The sequence below is a fragment of the Poecilia mexicana genome, unplaced genomic scaffold, assembly GCF_051168715.1.
Source record: "Poecilia mexicana isolate PSO_F unplaced genomic scaffold, ASM5116871v1 scaffold_3, whole genome shotgun sequence".
Classification (NCBI taxonomy): Eukaryota; Metazoa; Chordata; class Actinopteri; order Cyprinodontiformes; family Poeciliidae; genus Poecilia; species Poecilia mexicana.
The window spans coordinates 24,512,040-24,532,605 of NW_028263372.1; the positions used below are offsets into that span (position 1 = coordinate 24,512,040).

The following is a 20,566-nucleotide window of genomic DNA, read 5'->3' on the forward strand; positions in this document are numbered from 1 at the left end:
TACTACCTTGCTCAAGTGTATAAGAACCTCGGTAAGTTTGAGGATTATACAAAAACTGATTAGTGTCTGATTTTATGAGCGTCAATCAACCATATCAATATTTTATTGACTTTATGTCGTGTTTGGTGGTAATAATACCTACTTGTCTTGTGTGTCAGGTGAAAACGAGCGCGCTGCCACCTACTGCCACAGCACCCTGCAGAGACAGCTCCAGTTGAACCAGTTCAGTCCAATGGAGTGGGCTCTGAATGCTGCCACACTGTCCCAGTATTACATCACAAAGGTCATTGATTACTTTGATCAGAAACTTCAAGCGAATCCGTTAATTTTAAAGGTTAAGGCTAAATGTTTCTGTTCTTTCAGGGCCGATACACGGAGGGCAGACACTGCCTTGCAGCAGCTACCGTTATATCGGGTCTGGCTGGAGAGGTTCCCTCTGAAGCTGCCGCACAAGAAAGTAAATATCTCCACCGTCACAATAATTAAAACAAGCTCAATCGTTTCCATTTGCATGATTTATCGTCTCTACCAAAAACTTGATGGCAAGTCTTCACAAGAGCTTTGGTTTACAGAGACTTCATAGTTAATTTTATTTGTTGTTTTGTTTATTTATTTTGGATATTTAAAATGTCTTGCAGCTCCATTGTTAAATGTTCATTAAAATTGAAAGTTTATTGATTTTTAAAGAACGTGTTCTTGCATTATTATGCTGCTATCATCACATTACTTGTAAATGATCTTAAAACAACTGTGGGATAATTTATTGTGCAGCAAAATCAGTTATTGTGACAGGTTTACACTTCACTGATATGCAAATAATAGGCTTACCACGCAGCATAACTTTATGTTGTAACCCACATTGAAGTAAGAAAATATCTACCGTGTTTCCTGTTTATTGCTTCAAGCAAATTTCAAAAAAACTTTGTTTTTTATTTCCTGAAAGTAAATTGAGCTGCTTAAAAGAACTGAAGCAGTTTTTTTTCTGAACTTTCCTCTGCCGTGGCACGTCCTCGTATCTCTTTCTGTCCACAGGTGAGACGGAGAGCGAGCGCAGGGAGCAGCTCCAGCAGAAGAGAGCAGAGATCGCCAGATGTTGGATCAAATACTGCCTCAACCTCCAGCAGGACGCCAAGAAGCTGCTGGAGGTACGGCACCGTCGCACGGCTTCACATCTGCAGACGCAAACTGTAAATGCATCCAATCTCCAAAGAAACAAAAAAGAAGCTCTTTTGACTGTACATTCAGGATAACATCGGTGAGTTGGACACTGATCGCCAAGACGAGCTGAAAAGAGCAAGAAGGCAGGAGGAGGAGGAGGAGGAAAAGGGGAGGAAGAGCGCCCTGCTGTTCGGATCTGAAGATACCTTTGATTCCATCGCGAGTGTGGAGGAAAAGGTTGGATGCTTTTAGTCACGTCTTTGAACTACTGACAGTGTCAGATTTCTATAGTCGTGTTCATTTTCTGCTGACAACAACCCCTGATTCTGGAGACGTTCTGACTGTTAGCTGCTCACATGTTGCAGCATTTCATTTCACATTCAACATTTGTGGTTCTTACACCCCAGCTAAACGACATTCAGGCTTGAAAATGGTTTCAAATGTGGCTTAAAAAACCTTTTGTGAAACTCAGAATGTGTTTCTTTATAACAGCTTTGCGCAAATATTGAGAGATATTAATTTATTGATCTTTCAAAATATATTTGGAAGTGCAGGTCTTCTTGAAATAAAGCTAAAACCGTTAGGTTGAATTACTTTTTCACGTCAGGTCATATTATTATTCCATTTGGTCTGTGGGCGATACGAAACATGTTTATGTTTTTTTGCACAAAATCATTCTGACATAATGAGATTCCACCTTCTCAGTTCTGTTGAGCTCCTTTCACAATTAGCTGTTTTAGGGCTGAGTCAGTTTTATGCAAATAAACTGCTGCTGGTGGCGCCCCCTAGCTTTACACTCGCACTTTATCATATCAAAATGGCTGCAGACAAGTAAATTGTAGGCATCTTTAACCCAGAAGCAGAAGAAGTGGAGCTTCCTGCACAACCAACAAGAAGGCAGCAAGTGGTTTCTAGGGGTTAAGTCAGGAACAAAACACCTGTCTTTTCCAGCAGCCATTGTACAGCACATGCAGCGGTGAAACCAAACATGCGGGAGCTCCTCTTGGGTTGCTAAGTAACAGGAAACCCCTGCCGATTGTGACTTGATAATCAAGAGGATTTTGAAATGGCTCGTTTTCCAGGCATCACAAAACATGAACTAATTGCCAGAAAACGGCTGGAGGTTTTTATTTGTTAGGATTTGAACTGTTACCAGAAGAAGTTGAGACTCAAATGGAAATACAAAGACATGCAAAAAGTGGATTTTGCATAATGGGTCACCTTTAAAATGTACAAGAGTTAAAATGTTAATGCCTTTGTGAGCTGCATAATCAATAACCTGAGTGTGCTCAGTTATCTGTGAATTAATGTATGATTACCTTCTCTTTAGTGGGCACCACTTAGCAACTGATTTCTTTATGGTAGACGACATTAGTCACTTTACTGTGTTCTTGTTTACAGGTGATGTGTTTGTTCCCTTTGGACTTCACGGAGGCCAGAGCTGTGTTTTTGGTGGGACAGAACTACGTAACACAGGTATGATGCATAAACAGAAACGTTAGTGCACATGCTAGCTCAACACTGCTGTTCTCATGTCTGTGAGAGACAGACTTTACAAATATCTGTTAGAACATCCCAACATGTTAGTATATTGATTAGTCATATAATCAAGATACTACATCCATACACAGGTAAACAAAGGATTGAACTGATATCAGCTAGAATTAACTCTTTTACTCTTTATAGGAATATGTTTGAGTAAAATGAACTTTGTTATTTTATTCTATGAACTACTGACAACATGTCTCTGAAATTCCAACCAAAAATTTAGTATTTATTTCCAGAAAATGAGGGAAAAGATGCAGGGCATTCAGACCTCAAATAGTGCAAAGAAAACAACAATGCTAATGTTTTAACTCAGGAAGAGTTCAGAAACCAATATTTGGTGGAATAACCAGGAGGTTTTCAGTGGGGCTCAGTGCAGTGGACTCTTAGTTTTTTCCTGAGTTGTATATTGTTGGCATAGAGAGTCTGACTGCATGGTATATGAGATAACATCCTCCCAAAATCTGCATACTATTTCCAGCGATGATTGCACTTCACCAAGTTGGGCAACCGTTGCCTGAAACGTCTCTTGATAAACTGATCAGCTTTGTGGTCAACCTAAAGAAAAGAGTTTCAGTTCTTATTAAACCATGTATTTTGTTACCGCAGTGAAGCCATGCACGTAAGCAGAACCATGTGAAACGTGTGTCTGATAGATTTTCTGTGTCCATCCTGACTGTGACTAAAAGGCTAAGGAGTACTTCCAGATGGACGGCTACGTGACGGACCACATAGAGATCCTGCAGGACCACAGCTCCCTGTTCCGGGCCCTGGCCTTCTTCGAGGAGGATCTGGAACGTCGCTGCAAGATGCACAAGCGGAGAGTTGACATGTTGGAGCCGATCTGCAACGGTACTGGCCCTCTGACCTTTTATTCTGCCTCTAAAGTGTCCAGGCTGTGTGTTGACATCCCGTCGGTCTGTTCTTCTGCAGACTTGAACTCCAGATACTACCTGCTGATCCGCAGACAGCTGATGTTTGAGTTGGCTGAGACCTACAATGAAATGATGGACTTGAAGCTGACTCTGGCCAACAGACAAGCTGATAACCATTCCCTAGATGGCCACACTATTAAGAAATTCAACCATCTCTGCTCTGCCTCTGCCAAGTGAGTTTCCATTTATGGAGTTTCTCCGGGATTTCAACTTGTTCTTAAACAACTTAACCTCCTTTCCTCTGCAGGTACTTCCAGATGTTCCTGGACTCTCTGTGCTCACCGGAAGGGAAACCTCCCGAACATCTGGAGGAGGAGGTGCTCAGACCGGCACTGGTGGCCCGATTCAGGGTGGCCCGACTTCACAGCAAACTGATCAGCTCCTCGCCTCCAGTCCAGCTGGAAAACCTCAACAGAGCTCTGGAAAACTACAAGTAGGATCACATGCATTTTTAAAGTTGGTCTGTGGTGTCGGGTGCCGTCTGTTTTAAACGCTAAAACTGCTGTGTAGGTACGTGGTGCAGTACTGCGAGGCGCATCCTGAGGCGGCCGCTGCCGTGGAGACGGAGCTGGAGCTGAGTACGGAGATGGTGGGCCTCCTCCCTCTGAAGATCAACCGCCTCAAATCGAGGATGGCTGCAAACAACTAATTACGGACCAAGTTTTGCTCTTAACTACTTGCTCTTGTTAACTTAAAAGACCCAATTGAAATGTTCATGAACACTCTGCAGTCAAAGAAGCCAAACTGTGGATTCTTGTTCTTCATGTACTAAATTCTGTGTTTATTTTCCTGTGTTTAGCATGCTGCTTTCGAATGCATCACAGCCTGTAACTGCTGCAAAGTGCTCTCAATATTGTGCAATAAATGTTGTGATTAATTCATCTTTGATTGCAGGTTAGATATGCAGAAGATGGCTGACGAGATAGACACAAAGGTTGGGTATATTTATAGAGAATAATTTTAGTTTTCAACACTGACGAAACGGAAAACAGACTTGTTGGCCTCTTCAAATTAACATTAACAAACTCAACATTTTGGGGGTTTATTAGTAAAATGTTAATATCTCTTTAAACTTCTCACATTCATCATAAATATAAATATATATTTTTAACATACATTTATTTTGTTTGAATTCTACATTTATATTCTGTAGCATCGCGTAGAGTTTGTTCTCTAAAATGTCTATTTTCTAGTTGAAGAGCAAATAATTTCAAAAAGTTTTACTTTTTTTCGTTTTTTTCCATTGTATGACATCAGATTAAACCTCTCCAGAGTAGATTTATTTCATCTTGATTTAAAATAATTTTACAACAGATGAACAGAAAAAACTGTAATATAAATGTACTACATGTGTCAATAAAATTCAAAAGGAGCTTTTTAAAGATCCCAGTACAGGTAGTATTTCAAAATTAAAAGCATCTTGAAGACTTGGTAGAGAACGTTTGCTTCTGTAAATGTGACTCGGAGCTTTTCTAGCATTATTCAGAGTTCACATCACAAGGGTTACCCCCTTCATTTCAATAATATTCTTCATTTATGCAGTTGAGAGTGACAGCCACTCCCTTCTCATTTAGAAACAGCCTTGGTAAACTTTGAGATATATTTGTCACCATATGATGATGGTTTCCTATGCAAGAGGAAACAGCTTAGCCCCAAAGTATCACTGAGCCACCACTGTGTTCTTTTCAGCAGATTTGCAGTTTTATTCTTCGTAAAACAAAATCCAAAAACTCCTTTGACTTGTTTGCATACTTGTGAGCAAATTGGATCTGACTTCTTATGCTTTTTATTCAGTTATAGTGAATTAGAAGTTCAAGCACGAAGCCCTTGACTGTTCAATATAATGTGGAAAACTTAAAACTTAGCAGCACCTTGTTTGTGCTAGATAATATCTTCTTTCATATTGATATCAAGCAATGAAATATTACTATCTTCTGCCCTGGTATTTAAGGTGTTGCATCCTTACTGGTTTCATCAGGAGAGGCAAATATCAGTTCACTTGCATCAAATTTGCTCCTGTGAAGAATTGTGTTCAGGGGTTTTAATAACTACAAGACTGCAATTATCACAAACGCCCAAATAATTTAGAATTTAAAAAATTAGCTAATAGCAGGGATTAAATAACTAGATGCATCAAAGCATCATGCAACGTATTCGGCTAAAAAACGTATCGGATTTTATTGATTCGTTTTTTGTTTGTTTTAAACATAAATACTGTCAAACTGGTGATGTGACCTTTTGTGTTTTGGTCCACAGTTTTCCTTTTGTTGTACTCATTTTCTCTGATCGCCACGCTGTTTATTTTGAAGCAGATATAAGGGATGGTGGCGAAACTTGAAACTACTGCTGTTCAAGTTACTCAACAGGTTGTTGCTAGGTAACCAAAAAGTGAGTGAGTTAGCCGATGCAGCTAACCTAGCTTAGCTGGCCGGGAGCGGCTTTTCCTCTGTCTACATCTCCCAGAATGCTGTGCGGTCCTGGCTCGGCGCTCAGTGATATTTACTGAACTCCGATGAATATTGGTCAATAGATTAATACCAATAGCTGCTGGTAGCTAACAGTAGCTAAAAATACATCGTTATTGTTAGTGATTTATTACCCAGCCCTAATCTAAAGTGAAGTTAACTGATTTTGAATAAAAAATAAATCTGTCAGTTTAAAATTGTCAGTGCAGATGAGTTTTAGGTTTATTTTTCTAGGTCAACAATCTGTTTAATGCTCAGAAGGTAAAATAAAAAATAAAAATAAGTCTCAATTATTTATCTTAAACAGAATGTAGCTACTTATTTATGGTCTTTAAATTCATGTTGACACTTACATAATGGAACCATTTCCAGTAAGGCCGTGTTGGCTGTTACCTTTGTCTTATTTTCTATAAATTGGAACAATCTCAACCTACTTTACAAAGTGCACAGTGCATCATACTGCGTAGCTAAAACTGCATCGCCATCAAATTCAAAGATTACTTAATCGTAAGTTTCTGTTCCACGCTAAACAGAAGTATTTGCGAAAGAGGTCAGATGTGTGGGCTGACATCCTGACCAATTTCCAGCAAGCAATGAATTCATGCATACTCAACCTTTGCTGCTACTTCCTCTGTGCAGGCATTGGAGGTTTGTGGTGAAGCACTAGTAGTGGAAGACAGTGCGGCTTTAACACCATGGCAATCTGGTGATTCTATGGTGTGCTCGACTGATGTTTACATTCCCAAGTTAAACCATCCATCTTGGTGAGGCCACAAATCCGCCCAGTAGCTGCTGTGGTGGTAGATGACAAACTGAAGTAATGATTCCCTGGTGAATTGTTTCCGAGACCAGAAGTAATTTGTTTCTTAAAGTTAAGAGCACCACCAAATCACAAAGTCTACACTCAATCACAGCAAGAGTGAAGGTTTGTGGGAGTGCTGCTCATGATACAAACACTTTGTTTCAAAACTGTTTTTTTATAATTCTACGAAATGGAAAGTATTGTAGAGTTTTAAAACTTTAACATCTGGACATGTCAGTAATATTAAGAAATCTTACATATAGTACTAAATGCACATTTCCCAGCTTCAAGAGAACCTGAACTGCAGAAACTGCACATTTCTGAAACTGTAGATGAAATCCCTATAATTATACTCTTGATGCTTGTAGGGAATATTCTTATGTTTTTTAAGCTTTAGCACAACAGAAAAGACATTAGAGGAAACACATTTTGTTGGTAATCTCAGAAGGATTATTTTAACATATCCAAACAATCTGAGCTCCATAATTTCAATTCAATCACAAAATATTTTATTAAACCATCCATTCACTACCTTACATGCTCATTAATGGGGTCTAATATATTAATATAATAAATAATTTACTTAATATATAAAGTAAAGGATAAAGCAAACTACCATAAGTTTATGATAGCTGTTTGCATTGAAAATATACATTTAAAATTATATATAAAATACTCACAAGTGGAAGGCCATTAAGACAGCTGCTAAGCAAGTTAACAACAAGGCAACATTGTGCAATCCACCGCAAAAACCACATCTTAAAACCTCCAGGCCTTAATGTACCGTTTTACAAGTCATGCTCACTGCCAGGAATGAAAACTGTAGGAGCCAGCACTTCTCAAGACTGCAAAAGCCCAAAGTTTGAAAAGTGCATATTCCTGATTTCCTGTAGGAATAGTTTGTCCTTAGGAAGGACCAAAGTGGGGATGTTTGGTGAGAACCAAACATGGCATTTCATCACAAACAGCCTAAACCGAAAGCTGAGCCCAGCTGACGATGTGAGCTTATTTTGTTGGTTTAGGACTTGGGCAGGCGTAACAATTAGATCTGCCACAAACGTCTTTGTAAACCAAAGAATTTCAGATACAAATGTGAGACCATCTGTCCAACAGATGAACTGAAGTGAACTAGAACTGTTATGAAGAAGAGAGGGCCAAATTCCTCCACACTGATGTGCGATGAAGACTGATGAAGTCATGTGGAGCAGGATTACTTAGTCACTGCTGGTAAATGTGCTGGATAAAACCTCTTCTCTGCGTTATTATGTATGCTAATGGGTGGATCCTGTGTTGCTCTGTCTGAGAGAGTGAAAATAACCCAGTGTGCTATAAATTCTGGTTCCTCAGACAATAGACTTGATCCCACATACTGTGATGGGACAGGAGGAGAAAACCACACGGTGAGAAGATTGCTATTCTTTGCGACACTGACTGCTACAGGGAAACGTAGCAGCTGTCAAACTATCCCTAAGAAGAGCTAGAAAAATATTACCAAACTGTTGGAAATCAGTTTTTAAACTGGATCAGGTATTGATCGACTTGAAAAAAGAGCAGTGTCAAAAGGATACATGCAGTATTTAGCTTTTGAGTTGAACATTTACGCCTATAGGAGTCGTTCCATTGAAGCATGTGTTTGTGTGTGAGTGCGGTTGTGCAAAGACGTGACGCCGGGCAGGCTAGTGTGTCATTTCCTGGAGGAAAATGATAGCAACCGATGCTACCACTTCCTTCAGCGTCGTAATGATGTGTCAGCTGAAAGATCTCTTACGAGGTCGTCTTTGCTTTAAGAGACGGGTTTAACAAACGGACACTGGGAAAAACCTGATAAGGAGGAGGAAGGGAAACACCAAAATAAAGAGAGTGGGAGGGAAAAACCACTTTCGATATTTTCAACAAGAACATAAAACATGCCTTCATAATTAAATTTTTCAGAGGACAAGGAAGGTAATTTAGCAAAAAGAAGCCAAGAGGCTCATGGAAACTATAGAGGAGCTGCAGAGGTCTGCAGCTCAGGTGGGAGGCTGTGGTAAACGTGATATTGGGGCAGAGGTTCACCTCAAAGCAGAACAACACTAAACAGACACTTTCATTCAGTCTCTAAGTGTGCACCGCCGGCAGAGAACAACCTAAAATAATCACAACTTTAGCTAAAGGTGATTCTACAAAGTATTTATTAAGACAGGATAAATAAACCTGCACAGCAAAATACATAAATCAAAAACTATAAATAAGCAAAATGAACTAATTAAATCAGTGAGAGTCATGGTATTTAGTATTAATACCATTAGTTGTTTAATTTGGGGTGTTGTTTACCTTTTATTTTGCATAGTGTGATATTTATAACTTTATAACATACAAAATAACACATTGTAAAAGGGTCGTGATTTTCTAAATGTGGCGTTAAAAGTTGTTTTTAAACGCTGCTTTTGAAGGTTGTGTATTATGACCATGTTTAGTCATTAAAAATGTGCACTGCAAAAACACAAAACTTACAAAGTACTTTTGGTCTAGTTTCTGGTGCAAATATCTTAGCACACTTGAAATAAAGCAAAACTAGAAAGATAAAGGTGTTTGTTTGAAGTAAATATTTCCTTAATATTGAGGGAAAAGTATCAGTTCCACTGGCAAATTAATTTACTTATAACGTGGGAAAAAAATGTTTTTATGGGTGAAATAGTCTGCCAATGGAACTAGTAAACTTTCAATATTAAGAAATTATCTTAGTTACTTCTAAGCTCATTTTCTTATTTTAAATATACTAAGATATATTTGCACTATAGACCAAAAGCACCTGGTTAGGTTTTTTGTTTTTGCAGTGTAGAGTTTCATAAAAAGCTTGGCGATTTACAACATAAACTTTAAGTCCATATATCTGAAGGAGAAGTTAATGTTCTTGTTTATATCTGACATTTGCCAAACATCTGCTGGATGTATGGAGACACATTAGAGGCACAAATATGGAAAACATGCATGGAGGCCACATTAAATCCAGCAGCAACATCAACGCACTGCGACCCAAACACAGGCTGATGGGCCCCTGGTTACCACATATTTACATAGACTTTGTATATGTTTGCTGCCAAACCACACTGAATGTTTCCTGTTTTTGATCGGTAAGGGGTACTAATGTATTTAACCCTTTCATGCACAGTGGTCACTACAGTGGACAGCTATCTAAAAGCCATGTTCTTGTGCTTCTTCTGGATTTTTATGTTATAAATGCACACAGACCACTGAAGTGGACACTATAATGCATCTTAAAATACACTATCAACTGCTGGCCATCAGCTGCAAATGCAAGTAATTATTTTTTTTAGTTCAATCCAATATGGCTGACAGACAAAAAAGCATGCCGACCGACCCTGTGCCTCTTTCTACTGCAGACAACTCTTGCAGGTAAAAAAAAAAAAATGTGACATCAGATAACCCCTAAAGATCAATACTCCATATTACATATGGAGTTTTTTTCCTCCATATGTAATGATGGTCATTGAGGCCAACAATACTACTGATGTATTTTTCAAATAACAACTTTGTATTTGGAGAAAATTACGATTGATCACCTAAAAAAATAAAAAAATGTTGTTGTTTCTTTTACAAATTTTTTTCCTACCTTTTTTTTATGCCTTAAGAAAATAAAAAAATGGAAAATAATCCTGACACAAAGGATCATGCATGAAAGGGATAATTTAGCTAATAATGAGCAACAAAAATGTTCAGAAGTTTCTCTAACGTCATAATTTGGGTTTTCTTCCACAAACTTTTCTGTAATTTTGTCCCATTACAGAACTGATCACCTTCCTTTCAGCCCCTCCCTCAGTTTATCAATAGGTTAAAGTGATGGCCATTCAAAATACTCACTTTGTTGTCTTCATTAATCTGACGATGTGTTTATACCATCGACTCTTTAGATGACTCAGCTGTGGCCAAGCTTTAGCCTCCTGCCTAATGTCTTGTGATCACATCAAGAACATCATGTTCTTTTCTTATGACATCATCTGTTTGCTAAAGCACACCAGCCTCACCTCAGCATGATGCTGCCACTCTTTTACTCCAAGTTTGGATGGTATTCTCAGTCCAGCGAGATTTGTAGAGTTTTTTTCCTCCATATATAATGATGGTCATTGAGGCCAAACTCTTCTTGCTTCATTTTTAGTTTCATTAAACAACTGGACATATCTGCAGAAATCCTGGTCCCAGTTTGGTGAATTTCAGATTGCTTCTTCCTCCCTGATGGGCCTGTCAGTCTGGACACAGAAACTTTCCAGCTTCAGGTAGCATCTTCTTTTGCTTTTGTGTAGTTGCACATTTCACACAAAAACTCGTTAATCTGTGAGAGAAAGAACTGTCTCTCAGATTATTCCATTCTTGGATTATTTGTTTTGATCTTTCCATCATGTCACGCAACAAAACAGCGAGTCTCTTTGAAATACATCTACAAATGTGCCTCCAGTTAACTCAAATGTTGTGAATTAACGCCATCAGCGTTGTAGTGCATGTGAAATCCAAATAGGAAGAAGGTGTTTTAAAAAAAAAATAAAATAAAATTTTGCAAATAGAAATATTTTTAATTCACACTTCTTTCTAAGTGGCTTCGTCTGACAGGAAAAAAGGAGCAGTGTTGGTTTTCCGCCCAGCAGTGACGAAAGCTGATTGTAAAGTTTTGACTAATTTAATTAAATATCTGCCTTTATTTGCTGTGAAATCCTTCTGACACGGCAAAAACTAAAAGCAAAAAGGGGAAAGATTTCACAACCCCATATAAAATTAACTGTCTGAAGTTCTTAATCCACAACTCATCTCATCTGTTTAAAAAACAACAAAAAAGGAGTCGTGGAGCTAATTAAGTCCAGTTGTGGCTTCCTCTCCCCTTCCTGATGTCAAGCGAAGAAAAACACACAGATTGGATCTTGGCGTCTTATCTCTCTGTTTCCTCAACTCATGATATCTAAAGGTAGAAGTTTCCACTGACTGAGCTCTGAACAACAAGAAGAAGAAGACTCCAGGAAACCATGACGCACACGGTGGGCTGAGCTGTTTTTACGGGGAATTTGTCAGCCTCAAGTACTTCACGCATTTGACGCTTCTGCTCCTCACTACGCTGAGGCTTCGTCTCAGAAAGGAGCGCATTTCCACCGTCTTGGGCTTTTTTTAATTTATTTTGGGAGGGAAGAACTTTGAAATATCAGGATGAAACTGATTCTTCTTCTCGTTGTGTCCTGCCTCGCCTTGCATGACGGAAAAGGTAAGTCCATTAATGGTTTTTAGCGACTCCGCGGCTCTTTAATGCGCAGAAAGAAGAGAGAGCCGCTTCTTTTGGGGGTAACTTGAGCCGTAAACTCTAAGAACACGCACTTTTAATTTGATTTCATATGAATGTAGACATAAAACAGCACCATAAAGCAGATACTAACAACTCCACACAGAAATATTGGGGTCTATTGGTGACAAAAATGTCGAACTGCTTTAATTCTGTCGTAACGCATTATTTGCGCAAGCATAATTGGATTACTGTAAATTACTGTGACTCAGTTTGCCATCCCCTTCTGGGAGCGGATGAAAAACTCCCTAAAATCCAACATTCCCACTTCTGTTGCTTTACAGTGGCTTTATTTCACCACTTAGGCTAAAATATGTTCATTCCGCTGCTGCTCTCGATCGTGTTGAAACGGAAAGAGAAAACACGATTTAATTTCCGACGTAGGTTTGGTTGAGGCTTGTTGAGATGTGAAAGAGGAACAACTTTAGGGCTCCCTGCCTGGACAATGGAAACTCAGTGAGGAAAACCCCAGTAGATATTATTTATTATGCTGGAGAGTTTTTCACGTCAGAGGAATGCCCGAGTTGATGTAAAGTGAGACTAAATATTTATTAAATTGTATCTTATTGTCACTATTTCTGTATTAGAGCGCAATTCAACAGAGTAAACAAAACCTTTTTTTCTTTTATGTGCTGAAAATGTTTTTTACATGTAATATCAATAAAAAAAATATATAGATTTATGTATTTCTCATTTTTTAATATTTGATAAATAGTCAATTAAAAGTAGTTTTCACAGGAATCTATGACCTAAAATGTCCAAACATGACTTATTAAAGAAATGGCCGGGCCAAAATATAAGCAAACTTTGCTCCTGCTTCTGCCTACATTGCCATAATTTGAAAGTTATGTTAAACAGAGTCATATTTTAAAGCCAGTGTATTATTAGTTTCTGCTGAATGTATTCTGGTGATAAAATACATTGTGGACACTTTAAATGTTTGTACTTAATGTAATGTTGTTTATTTCACCCTTTTGCCAATATGTACACAAACTTCCCCCTTGTTTCGTTCCTTCTTTCCTCCATTTTGTACCTGTAAACAAACCATTTTGTAACCATTTTTGATCGTATTTTACTCATTTAATTGAGATAAATGGTTAACAAATACATTATATTCAATAACACAGTCCGACTGACAACTGTTCTCGTTGGTTTCAGTTTTGATTTCCTTTTCAACAAGCTCACTTTGGGGGAAAAGAAAAGAAAGAAAATTGAGATTATGACCCCTGATCAAACTAAACTAACTCAGAATCCTCTATTAGAGTCATACAGCCACATATCCTTGCTATGACTGAAAGTAAAGAAAGTAAAACCTATTTATATAGCGTCTATAGAACGCATTAAAATCACAAAGTGCTTCACAAAGACGCAGGCATAAAAACAAGAATATAAAAGCGGACATAAAAAGTGTGATGTGGGAAGAAACGATTGAGCATGAACAGCATGAACTGAGCTTGAAGAGGCGCTGTGGACGAATCCAGGCACCAAATTAAACGTTGCCTCGGGCTCCGCACACCTTTGGCAGCAGCATCAGTCAGTTGCAAAACATTTGCACACACTTTCATGTGAAATCCCTTTGTTTCATCCATGCCTAATATTTCTCAACAGCCACAAAGCTTGCATCAATCAAGAACAGACATGAATCAATGATTTGTGCATCAATAACGGCCAATAATTTTGGCTGTTATTGCAGCGACGAAACTTTTAAAGGCTGTGTAATTTATAACGTAACAAATTTCACCAACAGAGGAGATGCATGAGCGTCTTGCAGCAACGTGTTGAGAAAAAGCTGAGATGGTGACACTTCCTCTTCTAAAATATAACTCAAGAGGTTCAATAAAGTCGTTTTTTTTTTTCTTCACCATGTTACAGAATAATGTTGAAATCTCCTGAAACACTCCAGAAATGAAACGGTCCAACTGGCTGAAGTCGGGTTGCGTGTTTAAATGTTTTCAAGGAAACGTCTGAACATCTGTGAATTTGCTTGATGTTTCACAGGAGCACCGAGTACGGCCGTTTATAAGTTTCTGAGATGTAATCCTGCGGGCGGCCAGGCAAACTGCGTGACCCAGCAGAGCGCTGAGATGCCGTGGAGTCCAGAGCTCCCGTCCAAGCTGCCGGCGTCTGACGCAGACAGTCTGTGAGTACACCGCCTCTCTGTGAACGCTCACACCGCAGAGGGACAGCTTCAGGTTAACGATGGATAGGAAGAAAAGAGAGTCGACATCTTTAAGGAAATAAATTAAAAGGGGGGCAATATGGAGGGGAGGAAAGTCGCCAAAACAAAAAGCAGAAATGCTGATGTTGCATTGAATCTTTTGGTTAACACACTCCTCACTCAGTCTGATCTGTGTGCGTGCGTACGTGTGCGTGCGTGCGTGTGTGTATTCACATGATCTCTGCTTGACAGTGGATTTAAGTGTGAGGTTCATGGCCAAGAAAGGCAAAAATAGAGGACAACGTGGATGGCTAAAGAAAGAGGCAGGCAGAAAACCAGAGAGAGAAGAGCTGTAGTAAAACAACAACTGTTTATAAAGTTTGTAGTTTATTCATGAAAGGGGTTGAGCTGAAGCTTTTTTATTTCCTCGTATTCTAAAAGTCTTTGGTCAAGAGTGATAACTCCTAAATTATTATGTGTCAGGAAAGTTTCAAGCCATCAAAACTTACCTTTAAAACATTAAAGATGCCTTATTTCACTTCTGCAAAAAGCAAAATAAAGGCTGCAGATCTATTTGTGGTCATTTTGTTTTCTGATCTAATTTTAATGTAATGAAGGGACTGTTTTGCTAAAGGCAAACTGAACATTTGCATCAGTTCAGCAGCGGATGCAGCCTCTCTGCTGCACGGCGCTGTGGTTGCAAACGCTCTCATTTTATGACTTACTTTAATGCTTCATATCTGATGTTTTTTTCAGCCTAGACTACGTACACACATTGTTACGCTGTAGTATTATTATCTGTTGCTGGGTTGGACGATCATTTGATAATTCTAGGATGAGTCATGACGTAAAAACACAACGTTTGATCTAAGAAATCGTCACGCTCTTTCGGCGCTGCTCAGATCGTGAAAGTGGAAAATAACTAAAATCGTCTGAAAACGTATCCATAATCCTTTAATTTCTCCTTGCATTTTGGTGCGTTGCGATCACAACGACCCACTTATGAGGCGGGTAATTCTGTCGATAAAACAACAATTAAAAGACATGACAAAAGGAAATCCTTTAGGAGCTTTTTGTTTTCAGCCATGCTGGCATTTCAGAAAAGACGCTCTGACCAGCATGCATGGTGTGGAAAAATAAGACATCGCCTTACCTGTGAAACATGGCGGCGGCAGCATCATCCGGGGTAGATCACTTTCTTTAGCAGGAACAACGAGGCAAGGAGGATTTATCGCGAAAATAGATGGAGTTAAATACACGACAGAGCAAAAGACAACCCTAATTATGCAGTCCGAACCACAATGGCTGGTTCAGACCAGATATCCATGTGCTAGATTGGCCCAGTCAAAGTCCAATTGAGAATCTACGGCAAGACTTAATCATTTCTGTCTGTAGACTCTCAGGATGCCTAAAGTTTTACTGCCCTAAAGTGTTGCTTTGGTGTTGCAAAATGCTAAACTGCTAAGAGATTTAGCATTTTGTGGCTTAAAAACCTTAAACTTCAAAACTTGTAACATTTTATTTTGTGTTCATTTTGTTAGGATGGAGCTCCTTTTCATTTTACACAGATCAGCTCATAACATCCTCTGAGTCTAGCAGGTCAGACATGTGAAGGGATCCATTTTAATTTCATTTAAAGCTGAAAAAAAAAACACCTTTTGAATGTTTGAAAGTGTTGTTTGTTTGCCTGAGCTTCTGAAATGCCGTGCAGTTTTCTAACGTTTGTTTTAAAAGATTAATCAATCTTGATCTGAACCCACAGTTTCCTCTTTATGAGTTCCTCTTAACCGCCAATCTTTTTCTTATAGTAGTTTTGCATTTTGAAGAAGAAAGCTTGTCAAAAACAAGAAGCACAGACTGCATGTCGTCCAGTTCAGGTTCTAGATTTATTTCTCAGATGTGCATGGTGTGAAAAACAGTGAACTTTTTCAATGATGCTTTTTTACAGTCATGAGAGGCCAAGTGACATTTAGGAGTGTAACATCACAAAAAAATACACACAAAAAAAAGCAAGACAAGCACTTCCGCAGTAAGTCATTTAGATTTTTAGAATGTCATCATTTAGGATGATTTCTGGGCCGGTGTCGAAACTCTGACTGCCTTAAATACCAACATTATCAACAGAAGTTCCTCTGAAATGTGAAATCAGATTACAGGTCAGGAAGTGAGCAAAAAAACATCGACTTCTTTTGAACTACCTTTTTCTAGAAAACTGAATGTTGCTCTTGTTGGTTGTCAGAATATTCTCTGACCGCCATGACACTGGGAGCCTGTCGGAGCGCCTGGCAGCGCCTCATGGCTTCTCCGCTAACTCTGAACAGGAAGTCAGAGGAAATGTTTGGAGGAAGTGGGCTGCAACGCTTCATGGGCTGCTGCTTCTGGTCTATTGTTTCACTGCTGCGTTCGTCCCAACATTGTCAAATTTTTTCAGCTTGAGCAGCAACAGCTGAATTGGATAGAAACATCTGTTCTGCCTTACCTTTGCCATGTGGGACGTATTTATTTCAGGTCAAATATCTCAACCATTTGCTGCTGAATGTCAAGATGTTGCTAAATTGTTAAATTAGAAATTGAAATCCAATGAGAACACGAGGCCTAGAAACTAAAACAGCATCACAAACATTTACTCTGCTTTTGGTTTGTTTTTACAGTAAAATATTTCAGATCGGACTATTTTTTTTTATCAGACAAGAATATCCAGAGTAAAACACAAAGCACAGTTTTTAAGTGGATGGTTGAAGCAGTTACAGAAACGGGACCAGCTCGGTTTGGATCACTGTTTTCCTTTTTGCAAATTAAAACATAACTTGAAAACTCTTTTAATTATCTGATATTTAAATATAAACAAAAGACAAAGGGATTCAACTGCTTCAAGTACGACACTTTCATTGAAGGTTAAATTATGCAATTATCTGTTTTAAGAGGTAAAATGCTTTTTTATGTGCTTCAGTCTCATCAGCTGGTATATAAACCATCACTGAGTGTGACTTTTGTTTCATCTTTAAAAATATTGATGCAAATACATTTTTGCTAAAGCTGCAGAGCCCACAGATCGGTATATCTGTAAAAGTTTCCTGTGAGAACGCAGAGGTCATTTTTAGCCAGAGTTGATGGGGAAAGTGTCATTTTCACTCGTGTTGATAACGACTTTATCTAAAATAAGTACACCCAGGAAGCCCAAACTATTCATTCTTTAAGTGTTAAAACAAGATATTTCTGTGCAAACATATTATTAATTTTCAGCTTCAGTTGAATGTCACTAAAGTTAAGAGGATTCTGCTTTTGTTTGGGATTACTTTTTGTAGGAACTGGTTTTTAATTGAACTATTTTATGATTTGCTTTGAAAAGTCATTATGCTGCAAGTGAAATCCACCAGACAGGCAGTTAGTTTGTTCAAAAAACTTCAAGAAAAGAGAGAAAAAAATGTATAATGACAGTAAAAATAGTTACAAGAACCATTTTACTAAATTGTCCTGCAACTTGCTTATATAAAAATTAGGTTAAAGATTGAATAAACATAAAGAAGAGTTAAATTCTAAAAAAGTAAATTAATTGAACACAAAGCATAAAAAAGGGGGTGATATCAGAAAAATCTGCACTAATAAAGCCCATTTTTCCCAACATAAGGGACAAAACTTGATTTTGACAACGCTGTATTCACATTTCATCCTAAAGTAACTTGAACAAAACAATATTTAGCCAAGAAGTCACCTCTGTTCCTACTGAAGCTCTGAAAATCCACCAAACCTTTCCGACCTGTTCACTCCCCTTTCACCTACAGCGAAGGCAAAAATAACTTGGGTGGTGCTTCTGCAAAATGGGAAGGACAGGAAATGGTACTGATGATGAGAGCAGGGCAGCCAGGATGTCTAAAAGAAACGTAAAGTTATTTCTCTTTGTCTCTTTCAGGCTTCAGAACAAACCTAACATTTTTATCAACATCCTGTTTCAGAGACGCAGAGCCAGTGCAGGATGAGAGTCCACCTGCGGAGGATCCTGTGAAGGAGGATGAGGAGACACCGATGCGGACCGAAGACGGGGAGTCCCCGTGGTTCTTCCCAGTAGAAGAAGGTTCTGGTTACGAAGGCTCTGCAACAGATTACCTGCCGTACGCCGATGAACCCACAGCAGCTGAAAGTGAGACAGGCTCCGGTGAATCCTGGACAGACTCTGCTCAACCCAAAGGTATTTCATTTCTGTAAAGCTCTCGATTATGTCTAGGCCAGCCATGATAACACATTTTTTTGCTCCAGAAGGTATTGTGATAAACAATAATATTGTTAATTTGACACCATTTTTAAGTAGTGATGGTATAATGGCATAATAATAACGCAATACGGCATTCTCATAGACCGATAAACTTTAAATTCTAATGATTATTTAACACAGGAACTGGAAGATATTTTAAATATCCAAAATAAATGAAACAAAACAAAAAAATAAAATGAATTATTAAGTCTCTGTGAACAAAACTGCCCTTCTGAAGATTTCAGTCAACCATTTTGTGGTAGACATGGAGAGATTCACCATTTCTCTCTTTTAATAATAATAATAATAATAATAATAATAATAATAATAATAATAATAATAATAATAATAATTTAATAGTAATTATTGAATTAGTTTTAATTTATTATGTGATTTATTGATTAGTGGGACATTCCTAATTATGTTGTTTACAGTTTTTCTCACTTCAGATTTGGGTAGTAACTATTAAATTACATGTACTTGAGTAAATTTTGGGAAAAAAATTACTTTTCCAAATATTTTTACTACTCTGTACTTGTTATTTTTACTTGATTAACTTTATTATGAAGTATTTTTACTCTTACTTGAGTAAATTGTCTGGATTTTCCACCCACTGAATGTGAAACAAACGTGTTTTATCCAAAAATTCACCAGACACACAGCTGTCGTTTTTACAGTTTCACAAGTTTTGAAAAAAGCTGATCTGGAAAAAAATAGTCTGCCTGATTTTGTTATTTTCTGTTACGATCCAAAATTATTGGCTCTTTAAAATACTGAAATTTCTACTTTTATCTGTCTGATTATGTAATTTTTAAATATTAAATAATTGATAATTTGATCAGTTACTCAAATACATTTTTACTCTTACTTGAGTAATTTCTTGGATGGATACTTTTTACTTTTACTTGAGTAAAACTGCGTTGAAGTAGTGCTACTTTCCTTTTTGAGTACATGTTTTGGTTACTCTGCCGCCTCTGATGTGTTTATCTTCTTGTATTTGTAGTTGGAAACGTGCGGGGCATGAAGAGGTTGTTCCCCGGCAGTTTTCCGGTTGGAGAGGCGAAGCCGACAGAGCAGGACCTGGAAGAAGACAGCCTGCTGAAAATATAGACGAACAGGAAAGTCGGCCATTGTAACTCCTCAGCTAGGTAGAAAAAGTAACAGAGGATCGCCACCTGCTGGAAAGAAGCGGAACTTGCAGAGTCCAAATGGATTATTTGAGGAAAAGATTATTTTTATTATCATGAGAATTTATTTTCTTTGCTAAAAAAAATGGCTGCTGTTTTTTTTAATAAAAAAAAGCCAGTATAGTCTGCCAGTCAGTGTAAATTTGATAAAGTCTAAGCTGTGCTTCGTCAGTATTTTTGCATTTTTGTGAAAAACAAAAGAATTTACCATACTTTGTAATGTAAATAAAACCTGCATTTAAATCATGATAACGCTAGTGCAATAACATGATGCTTTCTTCACTCCATTGCACATTTTCAGGCCGTCTTTGGAATAACAGGCCACAGAGAAAACTTATTTATTTCATTTTTTCACCCTAATCAGGAGGGCATTTCAAAATATCCAGAGAACAAACCCTGTGGACACAAACCCCTAAGAGAAAATTAAAAGGGTTTACGATGTGAACGTGCTTGAAAATTATACATTTGAATATGCCTACATGTCAGCAATAATCTGTATATTGTTTCCATTTATTTCACATTGCTTAAGGTGCATTTGAAATATTTCAATCAATAAGCAATTCAATAAAATCTGCTTAAAACTGTGTAATGTCTTTTTTTATAAGAAGGTGCTTTAAATTATGATATGTATAATTTCTTCAGTGCTTTAAAGTTAGATTTGACACAGCTGATCAAACATATTGATTAGCAGATTGAAAATGTTTGTGGGAACTTTCTGGTTTTTGAAACTTTATTATTGTTCAGATG

At 38.0% G+C, this 20,566-nt stretch overlaps 2 protein-coding genes across 2 annotated transcripts in view; both read left to right on the plus strand.

Annotated features, from left to right (window-relative positions):
• kifbp (kinesin family binding protein) overlaps positions 1–4,519 on the plus strand; it is a 7,329-nt gene extending 2,810 nt beyond the window's left edge. Inside the window, exons 4-13 of the mRNA XM_014995483.2 lie at positions 1–31; positions 159–283; positions 364–457; positions 1,033–1,145; positions 1,246–1,395; positions 2,560–2,634; positions 3,393–3,555; positions 3,637–3,811; positions 3,886–4,071; positions 4,149–4,519. The exon at positions 1–31 is cut by the window's left edge and continues 28 nt beyond it. Of these exons, the coding sequence (XP_014850969.2) occupies positions 1–31; positions 159–283; positions 364–457; positions 1,033–1,145; positions 1,246–1,395; positions 2,560–2,634; positions 3,393–3,555; positions 3,637–3,811; positions 3,886–4,071; positions 4,149–4,287 (1,251 nt within the window). The 3' untranslated portion in view covers positions 4,288–4,519. The remainder of the gene's footprint in view (positions 32–158; positions 284–363; positions 458–1,032; positions 1,146–1,245; positions 1,396–2,559; positions 2,635–3,392; positions 3,556–3,636; positions 3,812–3,885; positions 4,072–4,148) is intronic.
• A 7,461-nt stretch (positions 4,520–11,980) lies between these two features.
• Positions 11,981–20,403, plus strand: srgn (serglycin). The gene is made up of 4 exons (XM_088004353.1): positions 11,981–12,150; positions 14,224–14,365; positions 18,337–18,569; positions 19,636–20,403. The coding sequence occupies exons 1-4, from the start codon at positions 12,096–12,098 to the stop codon at positions 19,740–19,742; spliced, it is 537 nt and encodes a 178-aa protein (XP_087860479.1). The 5' UTR covers positions 11,981–12,095; the 3' UTR covers positions 19,743–20,403.
• Positions 20,404–20,566: the final 163 nt, after the last annotated feature.